This window comes from Podarcis pityusensis, assembly GCF_964106645.2.
Source record: "Podarcis pityusensis genome assembly, chromosome: 1".
NCBI lineage: Eukaryota > Metazoa > Chordata > Lepidosauria > Squamata > Lacertidae > Podarcis > Podarcis pityusensis.
In genome coordinates this window covers 72,825,622-72,844,700 of record NC_138028.1, presented here as the reverse complement: position 1 = coordinate 72,844,700, position 19,079 = coordinate 72,825,622, and the positions used below count along the sequence as shown (strand labels likewise).

The window sequence follows — 19,079 nt, the reverse complement described above, 5'->3', positions numbered from 1 at the left end:
TTATAAGCTCAATGTGATGTAATAAACTTTGGTTGTGCTAATTGACACTTATGAGTGTTGGCCATACATGTTAACTGCTGAATCAGAGAAAACAACAGTCAGATTTTCTCACACTATACACAACTACCTTTCAAAATTAATTGAACCTGGAGAATAATGTGACAATAATGGCTAGAATATCATATAGCATAGTGAGGGCTTTTTAAAAGAAAAGAAAAGAAAGATGTTCTGCTAAATACAGATTAGTGGCAAGTATGGCCCTAATAGATTAGCTTATCAATGTATCAATTCTTAATGATAACTAGAATCTGTAATTATATCTTGCAAATTATTTTTGAAACATACAAAGCAACTTCTGGATTAGTGGGGGGGTAGTGAATTTTATAATCTGAGCTAAATCTTTGACTTCTTAAATGTAACGTACATTCTACAAGCATATGTATGTCCCGGAATATTGTTGAAAGTTCTCCATCTCTATACCACAATGCAGGCCACTGTGATGAGATGAATTTCATGTCACAAAGTGAGATAAAGAGGCAAAAATATGTCACTCCATGAGCAGTTAGGAACCAAGCCACCTTCATTTCATATCCATCAGTAAATGAGATCCACGAGTTATATATATGATACAGAAATCACTCATATGGTTGGGGGGGGGGGAATTATCTATGGTACTCACTACACATGTTGGCGGTGTTGCTGTTTCTTTAGATGGCATGAAAGCTGCTGCTGTAACTCCTGAGACCATTTCAACAGTGGTTAATCCTGATAAATATGCGGGAACTGGTCTGACTCCTGTAGCATTTGGAGGTAGTGGTGGTATCAACAAAGAACTTGATGAAGGTGTGGACATCTCCATGACAGATGGTTCTTTGGCTATTGTAGTTAGGACAGTAGAACCAAGTGAAGCTGGAGAGGTAGATGAATGTTCAGCGAGCGGACGTGATACAGGAAGCTTTGTAACCACTAATTGCCCATCAGTCTCTGACAATGTGATGCTCTTTGTTTCTAAAGCAATGGAGGGCACTGAAAATAAGGATGTTGTCATGAATTCTTTTATCCCTGCTGTCTTTTCTGCTAATGATTTAGTGACACTCCGTGTTGTGAGACCACTGATCCCAAGCGGTGCTGACTCAGTCGTAGTTGTTAAATGTGGGGTAGCTGGTGTCACTCTAGACGCAGGGAGTGTGGAACTGAAAGAAATGGTAGAAAGTGGCACTTGCTTAGACAAAACAGAAATCTTCTCTGTGGCACTTTTGCTCATAGATGTAAACGCTGTTGATTGTATTGGTGTTAAAAATGCCACCTCTTGTGAGTCTGTTGGACTCACAGCTGAGGTTTCTGGTACTTCCAGTATAAACAATGAAGGAGATGCTGGTTCTGATTCATGAAATAAAGTACTAGATGCTGTAAGTGTTTGAGAAGGAGACAGTGCTTTCTTTGTGGTCGGGAGCTCAAGTTTTGACTTTTCAGTAGGAAATAACTCCACTACTTCTTTTATTGTAGACAATGGCAAAAAACCTGTTTGGGTTACTTTTTTTTCACTTGTTAAAGGAACTTCTGGTGAAAGCACTGAAGTGAGTGATACAGTAGAAAGAGGAATCCCTGGTAGTGGAGTACTTTGGAATGTGGAGGGCACTGCAAATTTGGTTGCTGACTCTGTTGTACTAAAAACAATTTGGGGGTGGATACTTGTTCTCAGCAGTTCAACTGGAAAATGATAGGCTGCAGTACTTCCCTTGGTTGTTAAGTAATCTTTAGAAGGTGGTGAATAATCAAGTTTTCCTGTCGTTTGGGGGATAAAATGTGGAACAGTGGATTCTTCTTTCATACGGGAAGAAAACCTTTCCACTGGAGAAGTAGGAACAGATGAAGTAGCCTTGGAAGTTATGGATGGTTGTGTTATCTCAATTAGCTGCCCTGCAGTGGCTGCTGTTTCAGGTATTTTATGTGTTAATGGGAGAACTGTTTTTTCTGCCAGGTAAAGTGTGGTTGGAAGTGTTGTTAGAGGAAGAGCAATAGAGGAAGAGAGGGTTGATACTACTTTGGTTGATGCTACTTCTTTAAAGGTTGATGGTTGGCTGCTCAGTTCAGAGTATGGCAGTATAGTAGCATCAGTGGCACCTAAAGCTTCTGTTATTGTCAATTCTGGAGCAACTGTGCTTAGCAGCTTTGTAGTAAGAGGAAACTCTGAAAAAAATGATGTAGTCTTTGCTGTTATTGGAAGGTGAGTATCAGCACTGGTAACTCGCACTTCAGGTGATGATGCCATCGGACTCTTTGCTGTAGAAATGGACACTGGAAGCAAAATAATGGAAGGTTTTTTTGTAGTGGTTTTTTCTGACTCTGCAGTGGCCTTTTCTGACTCTGCTGTTCCAGGGTACAATTTCACTCTTTCTGTATCAGTCATAGGATACAGAAATTCAGTTGTTTGAACTGGTTCAATTTTTTTAGTTACCAATGGAACTAGGACACCCATAGCTGCGGCTTCCTTTGTCAAATCAGATTTTGCTGTTTCCACTTTTGTCACACCAACAGAATAAGGTACAACACTCACTTTTGTAGTTTCCAGGGACGAAGGTGTTCTGTATTCTGTTGATGTTTTATCGGCGACTGATTCTGGCAGAACCGTCATTTTAGAACTTATTTTGGTAGAGAGGGGTGTAACTGTCATAGCGTGTGATGAAGTGGGATACTGGGTATACAGAACAGTCATTGCTTCTGTCACATTTGGTTGAATAAATGGTGAATATGCACTTGTCAATCCTGTCTCTAAAAATTCTTTTGAGTCTATTAAAGTTGGCGAAGTTGTACCAGGCACTCCAGTTAGTTTGCCAGAAGTACTACGTCTTAGAGTCGTAGCTGAATATAAATGAGAAAAAGTACTTGGGGGGTGCATAATGCTTGATGTTGTTTGTGCTATTTCCTTTTTAACAGTAGAAACTGGAAAACCACTTGTATGTGTCGGGACTGTGGTGGTGGGTTGCGTTAGTGCTGGAGGTACTGTAATAAATGTGGTTTTAACTCCTTCTTTGATTAAAGCAACTGTTGTTTTTGTTGTTTCTGAAGGAATTGGCTTTCCAACAGGCCTTACTGTTGATAAAACAGTAGATAAAGTAGAAAACGGAGCTACAGTGATATTTGCATCTGTTACAGTCAGTTGACTTACACCCAGCATTGTTCTGTCTGTTGTTTGATTCACTGTGGGGGCATAGGAAGACATTTCCAAAGATGGCAATGGGGCTTTGGTAAAAAATTGACTTGTTCTTTCCGTCTTTGGTGTTGAAGAAATCTTGCCTTCTGTAATACCTTCAAGTTCTCTTTCTGTTTCCTCTGTTGGGGGGAGTTGAGCACCTGTTACTTTTTTATCTAGTGCTATTTTAGTTATGGCTGGTGATTTAGCAACTGTAAGCATTGATGGCAGCACAATAATAGGTGAAGTAGAAATTAATTTAATTTTTGATTCAGTTGCTATAGATATAGAAGGGACTGTTGTACTAATTGTCTGTTTACCAGGCAAAGACTCCGTAACTGCCACAGTTGTAGGTGGAGGAACAGCAAAAGGGAGGCTAATATCAGATACTGGGTGTGAAACTACTGGCATTGAGCTGGTACCAAAAGCTGAATATGTTGAAGCATTTGATGTTGCAGATATGGCTAAAACTGTAATATTTGGCAACAAAAGAGAAGAAAATTTAGTTGGAGTAAATTGCCACTTGAATGCCTGTGTTGTTTCTCTGTCCTTTGATATTGGCCTAGGAGATAAAGTTAGTTCTTTACTCAGCATTATTGCAGAAGTTTGATGAGCCCCAGACGTTGTATGTGTCTTTACAGTGGATGATAGAATTCGAAGATCAGCTGTAGGTTCAATGCCTGAAATAAAACAAACATGGGTGCTACTTTCCAGACCTGTAATAATATAGGCTCATAAATATGCACCAAAAGGAATAAATGTGAAGAACAGTATTAAAGAAACAATTTCCAACTTTAACATGTCTTCTTGGTCAGGAAATTATGTTTTAAAATGGGAAAAACTTGGTTCAATTTTAATGTTTCAAAACCTAATTTGACACCACAAAAATGTAAATGTAATGATTTCTATGACTGCCTATTTATTTTGTGAAGGCTTTGGATGAAAACAACAACTTTTCGCGTATACCAAGTAAGGTAACCTTCAGAATATATGTTCTTATTCCCAGGTAGTTCCTTTTCCGGAGTAACACATATTTCCATATATGTCTACTCCAGTCAGAAGAAAACTAATGGAAGTCATATAGTGGATAGCATGTTGGACTTGGACCCAGTTCCATCCCTGCTCAGCCATGAAGTTACTAGGCCTATCCTACTTGACAGGATTGTTTATTGGGGAAATGGGATAACTCTTTGTATGCTATCCTGAGCTTCTTCAAGGAATAGAAGATTTTAAGTATGGTATATTATGGGGATTGACATGCATTTCCCCCCTAGATCCCTTAGAAAGCTAGCTGCGGCTGATGGACTACAAAAGCAGAATGGAACTAAACTAGCAGGGGACTTGCAATGGTTAGGAAGAAGTAGGAAGGGGGTGTTATTAGGCCCATGATCGAGATCCTGAACCCTGTACAAGATACTGAAAGGAATCATAGCACTGTATTTTGAATTTTATCTAAACATAATATGAAATGTGTTCTACGTACAGTCTTCAAAATAGACACATCTTTGAGTGACTTCATCCAGAACCATATGTGAAGGGCACATAGGAACACATCCTTCCACCCTAAAAGAGAAAATAATAATGATGATGATGTAACTATTCACATAACAGCATGTGGAGATGAATGAGAGGGATTGAATAATAGAAGAAGAAGAAGAAGAAGAAGAAGAAGAAGAAGAAGAAGAAGAGTTTGGATTTGATATCCCGCCTTTCACTCCCTTTAAGGAGTCTCAAAGCGGCTAACATTCTCCTTTCCCTTCCTCCCCCACAACAAACACTCTGTGGGGTGAGTGGGGCTGAGAGACTTCAAAGAAGTGTGACTGGCCCAAGGTCACCCAGCAGCTGCATGTGGAGGAGCGGAGATGCGAACCCGGTTCCCCAGATTAGGAGTCTACCGCTCTTAACCACTACACCACACTGGCTCTCCTTAGGAGCCCAATTGACGAAACACCTGAACAGGCATACTTGCACTTAAACCTGTCTTAGCCTGCACTTCAGTCAAGCTATTTTAAATGCTTGTGAATTACATTATTAATTTCTTGATCATTTAAGATGCAGAAATGTCAGGTTGTTGTCACAGTTTCTGTGACAGGCTTACATTGTGGCTGACCGAATGTGCCATCCTGCTGATTCATGAACAATGTGATGTAACCTTTGGAACAAAAACATATGCTTCTCCAATGATGAATACTTCCATTTAGAACTGGCAGAAAGCCTCTACATGCTTGAACAAAATTGTGTTCCTTGTTTGTTTATACCAACACCGATGGCCCATCAGAGCCCTTCCAAAAATTTGCCTTGCATGGAAAAGCTGAGGCAAGAACAGAAGCGATTGGAGAGGTAGTTTTGTCCAGGCCACTGGATATTAAAGGTGTGATTCTAAACCTCAGAAGTCAATGCCAGTTATTAATAACATAACAGTAATAATAACATTAATAACATTGACTATGCATACAGTCAGTGTCATGACCAGTATCCTTTACCTCTTTCATATGAAAAGTATCTCTCTTACTCTTGCAGTGAATGCTTGGCCAGTGTAATTACTGCTCAGGACGGCACTCCTACTTTTCTAATGCTATAGTTATGAATCTGGCTGCTTCCTCCATTACAGCATAATTTTATTCCGTATAAGTGGGGGGAAGTTCTATTTAGGAGGAAAGATAGGGAGAATGCACCAAGGTATTTTTAGTTGCCATGAGTTGGTATGACAATTTGTGACCCAGGGGTATGGGAGAGGGGATAACAAACATTAGCTGGGGTAGGCCTCTTGGCCAAGAAGCATTATGAAGTATTGAATGAAGGACAGATGTGCTGGAATGGAAAGAGGCAGCTCAGTCAGATGGACAAATGTTTTTGGCACAGGCGGGAGATAAGTTGCAAAATTACAAACATTAAATTAGAAAATGGTATCACTCCATATTACAACAGGGCTCCTAGTCTGAATTACCAGTATGCCATCAGCATCTTACCTTCCTTCATACAGGAAATTCAGACTGAGAGCCCTATTATGTTTTTATATTTGATAAGTTTATACTTCTGTGCTTCACCTACTATTGTCCACACTGCTGTCTGCCCCCCCCAACTTGGGCTGAAAAAGTTGTCCCCACTTCTGCTTTGTGCCCTTTCTCTCTCCCCGCCCCCCCCCCCGCTCAACTGCTATAAGTATTCCATACAATACAATGGTTCCAAGCTGCTGAATATGTGTTGTTTTTCTTTTCATTTACAAAGTTGCATTCTCCTGTGTATGTAGAAACTGCACAGTTCTCTATAGATGGATCTGTTACATTTCCAAATTGAGAGGCACTCAGCCACCTGAAGTTACTATTAGAAAGAATGTTGTTAAAAAAAATTTAAAAATACTTACTTTGGAACAGTTTGACAGCGTTCTGCCAAAGGATCTCTGCATGTTTTGAAACAAGGGCTTGCACAAACGTCATAGCGCCACTCACATGTTGAGTGAGCTAGAAATTTAAACTTGGTATCTAGAAATAGAATTTTAAAGTTTTAATGTAATGTGTATACACACACATATTCTAGTTTTACTTGGACCTCTATGCATTGAATGATCACTCCTTATTGAACTAATTTTATGTATTCCACAATGAGTGATGCCTAATGTAGACAGTGCTTTGATCCACAGGTATTGGATCATACAGGTTATACAACGGACAAATGTTGGAAATCTAATGTTTTCAGCAAGAAGCAATCTTAATTTTTAATGACTACAGAAAACATTGATGGACTTTTCAGTATCTCATAAGGTAGAAGCAGTTTCCCTAAATGTCCTCACATTGCACTTAACTGAAGAGGCTTACATCTCTGGGTGATCCAGTGCTGAGTTCCTTTATGTTTGTCTCAGTTGGAAGGAATGTTTTCATATTACAAACACAGCAACTTAGGTTGCTGATACTATTTATTTATAGTATACAGCAATCCCGGCTGAGTTTCAAGTGCCCGCAAAAGTGCTTTCTTTCTTCACAAGCAGTAGAGCATTTTAATTCCTAGGAAGTTTTCTCTCCAAATGGTTGCATGCTTTGGGGTGACAGAGTGTGGGCTGTACACAATGCAACATTAAATGGACCAAGTATGGTATTGATACCTCTAAAAAATTTAAAGTAATTCCCAGTGCAATGTTGTGAAAGGGCATTGCACGCACACATGCGCACACACAGAGTGAGAGATAAATTTCTTTCCAGGTCATATTTAGAACAGTTTCTCACATTACAATTTTTATTCATGGGAGCTTTCCTACAAGTAAGAAATATCATGTAGCACAGCTCTTAGACTGTACCATTTCAGAGTGCCAGTGTAACATTTTTCGAGTGTACCTTTGTGTAAAAAACATATACACAAGGAAAGCTGAAATGTCAAAAATAAAGGATTCCAGCTAGTAATGAGTGAAGTTACCTATACTCCATTTGTACTAAGCATGACTCATTCATTCATACACAATAATTTAGGATGTGATCCTTTAGGCCCATTATACTTGAAGTCCACCATTCCCTTTTCCAAACTTCCTCTTGAGATGAGGGGAGGAGGATGGAATTAGGAAGGCTTTGTGGCAGTGGAGGCTTCCATTTTAAGGTACGTGTTGAGACTGGGAGGCATTGGAATCCAATGTGAACTACAAATTGCAGGGATGAATTTGGGGAATTTTGAAAGGGAGTATCTGGCATTTGCTGGAAAATGACAACGAAAATTTTATAAAGTCAGCTGAAATCAGACAAATCTTTCTCTGTCATAATCTTATTGATGACAGCGATTTGAATTCATTTCTTATATGTACATAATTTCAACTGATACAGTTCTGAGTTCCATTCCTGGATTCTCATGTGAAAAAAGATCTTAGGGAACAGGGCTCGGAAACATTTGTAAGATATTGGAGAGCTGCTATAAGTCAGGTGTTACAAAACCTACCTAGCTGAAGTGCTATATTTGATTTCTGCTGAGAAATGCTATTTGTGTCACCATGCAACCCTAATTAGCAATTTCCATTCCATTCTTCTTAATTCTGTTTTGGCTGCATTCACTTAATTCATAGCTGGACGTTACACTGCTGTACTGTTTCTGGATGCCTCTGCAGTTAACTCACAACAAAAGAATGATGTGCTATTACTGATCATTCAAGTCATGGCTTTGCACCAGACCAGACACATTTCTCTGTAAAAAAAACTAGCCATGAAATTGAAAAGAAACCTAATGCCATCTGTTAAAGTTCAGTCATTTGTTTTCTATATAGTGAATAGCACAATCCTTACTTGATTAGGGAACAATGCTCTGTACAATGATCATGGCGCTTGATATGACAAACAACCCTGAAACTGCAGCTGTATCACTGCATAAATTTGCTTATTCTGGATAGCAAAATAACTATAGCAAAAAAAAAAGTATATATACTATAGTTTGAGGTAAAAAATATGTTGTTGGCTAGATAATAAATCTAAAACAATTCACTTCAATACAATGAAGGTGGGTTGTACAAGAGAACATATTTCTGTGCATAGAAGGCTTCCATACAAGGGTCATCAATATAAAAGAGAAATCAATAGAGGTTAAAATACACAGTACCTGGAACCTTTCTGCTGTGTGCCCTTTATTGCAAAATAAATGGGCCATGTTGTCAACGGTTACAGTCCAGCCACATGCTTTGTGGAACACAACAACCAAATTTAAATGATGGAATGCTTTTTTTAAAAAACCCATTAGTTTATGGCCAGACTTAAGTATATCTCATTTTGGCTCAAGATCCACAAAGCCAGGAAATTAGAAGCTAAGGTGGATGCAGTGACAGTGACTCTTAATGCTTAATTATAAGAGCTTTCCTCTTTGAATATCCTGTGTGTTGTTTTTTAGCCAATTAAGCCAATTATGCACAAAACAAATGGATAGGATAATTTCAGTCATTCACAGATTTAAGGAGATGAAACAGTAATCCAAATAATTGCAGTAAATATCTCCAGAGAACCACAACATTATTTTGTTATCAGCATCTGTTATATCGAAGGTGTTCTATCACTATGATATGCATATTGGTATCTATGGTACACTTATTGCTATCAAGTTGAGAATCTTCACATGACCTTTATTAAACAATGGTTTTCTCTAGGGGTTCTTGGTCTTTAAAAATATTTTAGATATGCTTCAGAGAACATCAAGCCTATTCATGAAGACACTTTTGGCCAAGGGGATTTAAAGGAGCAATTATACTATTCCCAATATTTGTATTCAGGAATAGCAGTTCCCAGTTAGAAAAGTTCTGCTCTAATATGTAAAGCATTTATGACAGTCAGCAGGAAACCCAATCTACCTTTGCCTCTGCACTCTAGAACTGGTGTAACTTTTCCATTAACTTAAACAAATGCTGCTATATTTTTAGACCATGTAATTATCCTGCATCAGCAAGTCGGGCCTTGTGAAAGAACACTGGAGAAAGATTCAAGCCCCATGTTTCTTTGCTTATAAAACTCTGAAACCCAAATCCTCGGATGTGGTGATTAATGAAATGCCTCATGATCATTTGATATGATCCCACTTGCTGAGGTAAATTGTTTTAGTTTTCCACTGGCATAGATAGGATTCTTTGGCATGACTGGAAGGCGAAGACTTCACACTTTTAAAAAGATATACAATTCTCAGCTAATGCAGCACTAGGGAAGTCTACTACAAATCTTAACCTCTTCTTTCCCTCTTAAAGAAAAAAGGCCACAACATTTTTGTTTCGTTCAAACTAAGGTGTATGTTTGCAGCACTTTATATCCTGGTAACAGCAAAAGCTTCATGTATCCTGCTGCTCCACTCTTCAGCACCATCATGATTAAAGGAATTTGTCAAGAGGCAACAAGCATTTGGCAATGACAAATTCTGTCATTTTTTTGTGAAGTTGGAGTGTGCCAGCCAACAGCTGCATTAGGATCTCAGCATGCCCTCAAATGTAAGCAGATTCACAATGCCACTATTAACACTTTAATTCAATGGCTTGATAACAGGAAACTCTGCATGGCATGCAGTTGGCCCTTTCTGTCATGAAAATCAATGTGCTGGTAACTGTACAACTAGCCTAAGCAAAGCCTCTCTCTCTTTTTTTGCAACATTTCATGTTCCACCCTTTGCTTATAGGGAAAAGAATATTTTAATTATATTAGTATGAACAGATACCCTGTATAATAAGCTCAATAAATGCTGAACAGTTCAGTATTGGACTTTAGATTATTTGTAATAGCTGTAGATGTACTTGAAAGTATCTTCTGTCCTATTGTGAGGGATACCTTTCAACATGTGCAGTGTGAGGATGTGGACAAAATCCTTACAAGTTTAGGTCTGATTCTATGCATGCTTCAGTCTTGCCTTTCTGGGTTAAAAGCTTCCAGATGTTATTAGCTAAGTAGGAATAAGGTCCTTGCAGTTCTAAAATTATCAGTTGTAAGACCACTCCCTATTCTAAAAGTCCTTGTTGGATCCCTCTTGCTTGGACAATTACTGACTAATCTACCTTTTTGGGGCAATGTAACTAAATTGATGCTGGCAACCCAACTCCTAGTGGTCTTGGATGTTATAGATTCTTTGAACCACTTTCAGGCAGATTTGCTACCCAGATTTGGGACTGATAATGCCTGGATAAGAGTCCTAGTCTAGCAATGTGACATCTTTCAGTGGCCCTTGATACAATCAACCACATTAATCTTCCAGATTGCCTATCACAGTTGGGACAAGGCAGCATTGTCATTTCCTGGTTCTGTTGCCACACCGAAGGTAAGTTTTAGAATGAGATGCAGATGGGACAATTGGTCAGCTCTTTGGCCACTTGCTTGTAGGGTGCCACAAGATTCCATCTTGTCCTCAGTGCTATTTAACATCTACATGAAGTCTCTGGAAGAGGCCATCCAAATGTTTTGGAGTAGGCAGCAGGGGGTCATCAATATATTGATGGCACCCAATTCCACCTCCAGATTGGCAGCAAGGAGGAAGCTGGCTGAACCAGAACTGGGCAGAATACCTCCACTTAATCCAGTGCACAAACACAGATATGCCATTGAGGGAGTGGGGGTAAGATTACTTTGCCAGTTAATCTACATAGGGGGAGCGCTTGATGATGGTGACAAACTCTACCAAATATTGATCTTTAGGGATGATGCTTTAGGAATGGGTTAAGTGACTGAACTAGTAATGCCAGAGGGACCACAATGAGATTCCAAAATAGACCAGTGGAGACTCCCTAACAAAAAAACTCTTAATGATTCCTAAGTATTACGTCTCCCAATGACCATAGACTCCCCCAAAGAGTAATTCCTCAGAATGTTTGCGAATTCAAGGCCCATGAATAACAGCAGCATTAAATGTCACAAGCAATACAGTGATAAGGTCTGCAAGGTGCATTCTCTAAGGGATGATCAGAGTGTACATTAGCCTACAAAGTCAACCATCATCTAAACATATCTGTGGACAGGCTCAGTGTTTGAATGGGTAGCTTTCATATCTAAATTAAAATTATTTTGATTCTCAAAGACATCATGTTGCCATAACACCAATCTATTCCAATTAAAAGTATATATTTTGGACATTTACCATTACAAGGGTTTCATGGTGCAGAGTTAACAATTGGAAATTAAACTGCCAAAAGAATTCTTCCAAAAGAAGCACGCTCAGGAAAAACAGTGAGTTTAAGGTTGGGGCAGATGACAAAACAACCACATACTCAAGAGGTAATTAAGAGAACTAACCCAAATAGAGAATATATAGTCAGTAAACAAAAAGCAGCTTATCTGACCTGATTATGTAGTTCAGACCAACAAATAAGAGTTTCAGTGAGAGTAATGGGTTAACACTAAAGAATTTCAGTGCATGTGCCTACAAAACAGCTGGTTGTGAACTTCTGGTCTGCGTGCACATGATCTCATTTTACATTTCAAGCTAGAGAAGAAAAGAGGAAGGGAATGGCGCTTGATTTGTAATAAAATTGAACATTATATTGCTAGCTGGATGAAGTTATATTCTGAACCCGGTAAAACTAAAGGAACAAGTTTAAACTACAGAAATATCACACTCACAGGATGCTGTTTTAAATTGATTGGTCATTTATGAGAACTCCTGTCAGGCATCGCATGGTAAAAGATGATATCATACAAAGGATGCCAAAATCAAGTTTGAAAATGTAGCCACCACAATTCATATTCAAGTACTTACCAACAAGTTTGAAAAGTGTAGCAAGTCTGAATGCCTCAGAGTGGCGATATTTAACAATATTCACAGAAGCAGCAGAAATGTGGATGAAGGCTCCTGGCACTGCAAATGACTCAAAGGAGCTATATCCTGAAAGCCATGTGTTTTTGTGGATGGTAAACGTTGATCTGTTTTGAAAATGTTCACTTCTTTCCCACTTGGCGAGAACCAAGGTATTGTTGGAAGCTAAATGAAGAAAATAATTTGGTCTGTCAGCTGATTCAAATGAAGCCAGGTTTGGATCTGGAAAACAAACAGCAATAACAAAAAATAATTACCTGAGCTGAGCAGAGTTTTTTTGAGATTGCCTCCAGCACACTACACTCTGTTGTGACTGTTTCTACACTTTTTTAAAGCACAGGCAGGTTCTGCTAGGCTCAGCTTAGCCCAAAGCGACTATACTATCTCAAACTATCTTTAGGCATTGAGCAAGCCTAGTAGAAGGGACTGTGGGGGTGCCTGTTTAGTTTGATGTTCAAAATCACAGAGTTCTTCCCAATGCTACAATCACTGTGTTGAGGCATTTCTTATGAAGCAGGCAGCCTTTTCACCTCGTCAAGTTTCCTTGCACCTCAGAATAATAAATTGTGCAGGGAGTCTTTACACACAGAACAGATACATTCTTCGGGAGTTATTTGCCCATGTGATAACAGCAAAAGTGGTAGGAATCATGTGACTTTGGGGATAAGGCTAAATACTGGGATGGGGATGTGTCAGATCTGTCTGTACTGTGAATAACAAAACAGATTGGCTTGATTTAGGGCTGTCTTTCATGCTGCTGAGCTGGATAGCACCATTAACAAGGGGGGTATAGGTGGATCATGATAGCTCTTGCACTTAACTTTCTGAACTTTGGCAGGTTTCTTACCCAGGGACACCTTCCTCATGTCACCAATTTCTAAACTGATTACATATGCCCACCCCAAATTTTTTTTTTTAAGTGCTAGGGGAGGAATGTGATTTCTACTTTCCCAGTCCAATATAACAGAGTCTGCCTTTGTGGGAGAACTGGTGCAACTATCTTTCTGAAAACTGGTGGGCTTCATCCTCTCAGGAGGAGGTTGCTATATATTCAGTTTGCATCTAAAAAATATCATAAAAAATAAAAAAAACAGACATTAAATAAATAAATAAATAAATAAATAAATAAATAAAGGTTTTCTGCATGAAAACCCCAGGATGACTCAGCCTGAAAACTGGAGTGGCTTCTTTGCCTTCAGATTCATCCATTTATGTGAAAAGGAAAAAGCTATATCCATTTTTAGATCTCCCATTATAGTCAAAGGAGAGAAAAAAACACCTCTGGTTTAAGAGATCAGATTTGGACCAGAATAATGAGTCAAATCAGAATGACAAAGATCAGATCCAAAATGGATCAGGCTGCTTCTAAATGCTATGGATACAAGGCAGATCTTGTGGCCGCTGCACACTCCTGTTAAGTACATGACTGAATAGGGCTATTGTTGTAAACAGAGGAGCTTCTGAAACTATAGACTGAGGAATTTCGAAACACTACATTTTTCAGAGAACATTCTAATTCCATAAGACAAATGGTGTTTAACAAGTTATATTTTTCATTAAACTCGCTCTCCCCAATGGCCAGGAAATACCTCCCACCAAACCCTTATTCACAAAAATATCAATAAAGCAACATTTGTACTGTAGGTTCTTGTTTTTCAGTTTTTCCCTCATTAATTGGCCACCTTAACCCAGAAAACATGTCCGTAACAGGCAATTCTATGTGTTAGCCATATTTTTACTCTGGAATTTTCAAAGGGTCTTCTAAATACAGAGACGCTGAGAGCAGATTTAATTGTAGGGTAAAGTAACGCTCACTAAAAGGGTGATAGAACTGAGACTCAGATGAGCATCTGTTGTTCCAAATATTATTTCGCTGTACATTGTGTTATTTTGCTTAAAATAACCATAAAACTACTGTAAAATCAACTGTCCCCCCTCAGGGCTGGATAATGTTTCTTTAAAAATCCTGCAGAGAGAACAAATAATCTCTGTTAAACAGATGTTGTGTGATGCACAGTTCATTACTCGGGAATACTGTCTAATTTTCCAAGATGACAACATTTACTGTGTGAATCATAACTGCACCAAAGGAACTGACATTTTCTTCCATACACACAGTAGAGAGAAAACTGGCAATACCAGTGTAAACTACCAATAGCCAATTCTTGTAACAATTTCATTAAGTTTCAATAAGCATTGGTGAACTCAAAGAGTCACCTCAGACAATGCACATGGAAGGGAGTGAGAGTGTTACCTGCCCTTCTCTGACCACCTAGCATAACTGGCCCACATGAAGATATTGTGGGACAGCCACATAAAGCCATAACATATAAATAAAGTCTGCATATGTGAACATCCATATGCTAATTTCATGAAGATGATTTCCCGATAAAATCCAGCAATACAGATGTCCACTGAAGGAAAGGGGATGTTTTGCAATCTACTTCACAACTTTGGACAGTGGGTCACTTCAGTTTGGCACTTTGAACTTTCACCCCAGCAGGAACTCAAATAAGAGTTTTGCTTCAGAAGATTCAATACTTTGTCAGATCAATAATAATGGGCAAATAAACAAATGGCTTTCATTGTCTTATGTTTTATCCAAATTGGATGCCATTTACACAATTTTTAACAATATGCTTCCTTAATCTTTCCTTTATTACACTACTATCTTCTATTACTTATTTCAATAACAGTTTTAGACTTTGATTTTTTTTTTAAGTACCAGTTACTCCACAGACCACATTGGCTTGTTTGCTTTCTCGTTTCTAAATAAGGAAGCAAAAATTATTATTTTAAAAAAAATGGTTGAAGAAAATATCTTTGTAAAGTACAAATAACCACACATTCAACTCTAAAGTGGAGTAGATATCTGGCTAAGCAACTATCAAGACACTCCAAAATCATCTCTCACATCATTCACACATCACTCACTTTTTTCTGTTATCTGATTGCTCACTCACGCATGTTTTAAAAACTCAAATAATGAAAGGTGGTGTTGGAAGTAATCCTAAAAACCTCTTTACACTTGTGGTTTCCCACTTAACTACAGTCCCACCACCTGCCAACCAACCATAATGTGAACTCAGCTGACCTAACCATTTGTACCTCACTAATTCTACAGCTAATATAAAAAAAAATCCTTCCAGTAGCACCTTTAAGACCAACTAAGTTAGTTCTTGGTAAGAACTAACCAAGAACTAACTTAGTTGGTCTTAAAGGTGCTACTGGAAGGATTTTTTTTCTTTTGACTATGGCAGACCAACACGGCTACCTATCTGTAACTAATTCTACAGCTGGCTGCCTGTTTCCAGACTTCCTCCCATGCTTTTCTACCTCTGTTCCTGCCACAGGGAACATAAGGACTGCTGGGTCTACAAATTTGTTGATCTGAAAAGCTGAAGTGTCAGACTATTTATAAATCAGCAATCACCTTGTAAAGATCCACTCATTAGATAGAGATTTTGGCAGACAGCCTTCTTGTTGAGAACCTACTGATAGATGTAGAGTGAGGTTTAATGCTCCTTCTACAAAACTTCCTACATTCTGATGCAGCCAGAACCCATGCTGCCTACTAAGGAAGGACTGGCTTGCTGCGGGGGGAAACATTGAAAAAGGATATGAAAATAATACCATTTCCCCATTGTTTGTGTCTGGTACTTGAAAGAGAGATGCATCTGAAATGAGCATTGGCTTTGCTAATTTTCTAGATATTTTACAGCGACAGTGGGTTTACCATGTGCTTTTGGCTTATACAGTCCCGATGTCAGCATAAAGTGTACTGCATCTCCAGGAGCAATAGCATCTCCTCTTGCTGGAAAAACAGAACCATCCAGCAGCTTGGCTCCAATTGCAATTTCTCTGTCCAAGAAGCTGACCAGCTTGTAGGGGCCCTTTCCCAGAACTGTCAAGAGAAGGCAAGGTTACATTTCCTGTTGAATGCCGCAAATGCTTGTATCACACATGTTTATTGGTCAGCTTGTACAGTGGCAAAGAAAACAGCACCATCAAATGACATCAGAACTACGAGTCACGTAAAAGCTGTTAGAGATGTGCAATGTTTGCAAGCTCAGCTTCAAAAATGGTTTTAACCTTTTCTCCCTCCGTCAGGAGGAAAGTATCCGCGTTAGAGTCCTTCCCTATGTTAAAGCCCAGTGCTCATATAGGTGGGGGGGGGAACCCCTGAAAACAATCATTTCCATCCCAAACACAAACAACATTAAAGTGGGCTGCTAGCGTGTAAATGCATTGGGTACCAAAAAATGGAACCAATTTGAGAGCAAGAGTCGGACCCTGCAGGCAGGGAGGGTCACCAAAGGTTTTAAGAAAAGCTTGGGCTTGTGGAAAGATTGTTATTTATCTCCCAAAGCTAGTAGGGGCCAAGGGTTGGGCTTGTGCATATCTTAGAGCTACCTTTGGATTTTGGAAGTAACATTCTGTTGTTTCTCCTGAGCCTGAGACCTAAAGGAGAAGGGACTTGCTCTGGAGATTTATGTACCCTAAAGGACATTTTATTTGAGCCCCTAGGATCTTTATGATGAAGAGTTGAAAGGATGGGGCATGGATAATTTGCTTCAGACAGCATGAATCATCTGGGGCTAATTTGTCCCACCCATCCCGCTAACTGAAAAAAATTCACAGCACCCCAGATACATATCACAATAGCTAACTTAAGTCCAGCATGCAGACCTTTATCAAATTAAAATGCAGAGGGTGATATCCAATATTAAGTCATATTCTTAGTGGACCCATTGAAATCAATGGACCTAAGTAACTTTAGTCCATTATTTCAGAGCACCTATATTTTATGCAGACAGGATTTGCACAGGTGCCCCAAAGATGTTTCATGAAAAAACAGGGAACAAATCTGATGTACTATTGCAGACCCAGGCTAGCACCGTGATCAGGCCCAGTGCTGTCAACATAATGGCAGTGATACTGGTTTGGGATCCATCAGAGACCAGATCAACTCAGCCCCACCCCAGATTCAGCCCCATGCCCAGATTCGGGCAGAGGGGGTGTTCCACAGACTCCTGATGGTGGGAGCAGCAACCAATGGCCTTCCCACCTGCCTGCATGTTCAGTGAGGAGAAGGGGGGCCAACAGTGACTTAGCAGGGAAAGCTGAGCAGAGGGACACCTCCACTCATTCCAAGCTACTGCAGGCTGCTGTTAAGGGCATTTGGATTGCTCAGTAAGTACTATAAATCAAAATGTATAGTGAATTCTGTAAAAAGCATGCAGCTTATCAATAAACATGTGCTGCCAGACTATCACAAGGCAGGATGTAATTGAAAATCACTAATATGTGCAAAATAATGAATTGGATCTGAATGTCCCTTTCTCTAATGGAAAGTGTCTTCCTCCAATGGGAAACCTGAAGGAAGGACTTTTTCCATTGACGGAAGGAAGTCTTTGGATCCAACCTAGTATATTCAAGCAATATTGAATCAAAATTCACAGCAACTAAAATACTACCTAAGATTTCTTAATTATGCCTTGCCACTAATCTGGAGGGAAAGATGAAGACAAGTGGATGATAGTTTACCACTTGCTAAACATTTCCTATCCCCTTCAGAGGGAAGTGGAGCTGGTACTTAGCACCCATCCTGTCTGGTACACAACAAAAGAAGACCTTAGACCCTCACTGTAGTTTTACTGCACACATTCATATGTTTAGAACAATATCATTATCTGAGGAAAACTCAAAAGAAGTATTAAAGGAATGGAAAACTAAAACAATTTCAACCTGACTTTTTTAGATCCTGCCCCCATTACCTTAGGCTGTAAAGATTGTTTTGGACTCTATAAAAATATATCTAAAATACATAAATATGCCAAACATGGACAGTTTCGTTCTGCACAAGAGAGTCATACGCTTTTAGCTATATAAGAAAATGTACAAGCTGAAAGTGTCAAGTGATGCCTTGTTGATTTCTTACACCAATAATGAATCTGAATATAGTAACAACAGCTAGGGAGAGACTAACAATTATCAAAACTTGCAAATTAGCTCCCTCTTGAGGCCCTTCAGGGGGGAAAACACAGAGCATATCTGGCAATTGCACATTACATCTGAACATTTTCTGCTGTGAGGTGGAAAATGCAACTATTTTATTTTATTTTGTTTATTTTCTTACATTTTTATTCCAAGGTGTAGTAGTAGTAGTAACAAACAGTGGTACAAATAGTTGTAACTAGTAATTCTAAGATATGGAATCATGATGCAGCAGTATTAGACGGTACAGTATTAAACATGATACTTGATAAAACTTGATAGTAAATATTAGATAAATAGCAGGAGAGGCAGAAGGAGACAAAATTCTGGATTTGGCCATTCTTGACTGTTTTATGACCACTCCAGTAATGATGCACGTGTACCAATTCTTGAAGTCATATTCAAGTGGCAAGTGCAGGTCTCTATCTCACAGAAAGCTTTCAAGTGCTGAGGCACACACAGGAGGAACAAGGATGGTAATCTACTACATTTTTTTATTACCTTCATACTCTCCTTTGCCTTAGAAATACTGTTCAGAATGTGAGATATTAGATGGAGAGTGCAGGGGTGCAACTCGCTCTCAAATGTATGGAATAATTATGTGGATCAGATATAAATTTGATCCACATTTGATCCTGGTATACATTTCAAG

General features: G+C 39.0%; 1 protein-coding gene across 1 annotated transcript in view; it reads right to left on the bottom strand.

Moving 5' to 3' along the window:
• OTOG (otogelin) overlaps positions 1 to 19,079 on the bottom strand; it is a 96,851-nt gene that overhangs the window by 33,847 nt on the left and 43,925 nt on the right. The window contains exons 32-36 of the mRNA XM_080998498.1: positions 16,167 to 16,334; positions 12,374 to 12,652; positions 6,558 to 6,675; positions 4,677 to 4,756; positions 680 to 3,873 (exon numbers count right to left, since the gene is read on the bottom strand). Of these exons, the coding sequence (XP_080854624.1) occupies positions 680 to 3,873; positions 4,677 to 4,756; positions 6,558 to 6,675; positions 12,374 to 12,652; positions 16,167 to 16,334 (3,839 nt within the window). The remainder of the gene's footprint in view (positions 1 to 679; positions 3,874 to 4,676; positions 4,757 to 6,557; positions 6,676 to 12,373; positions 12,653 to 16,166; positions 16,335 to 19,079) is intronic.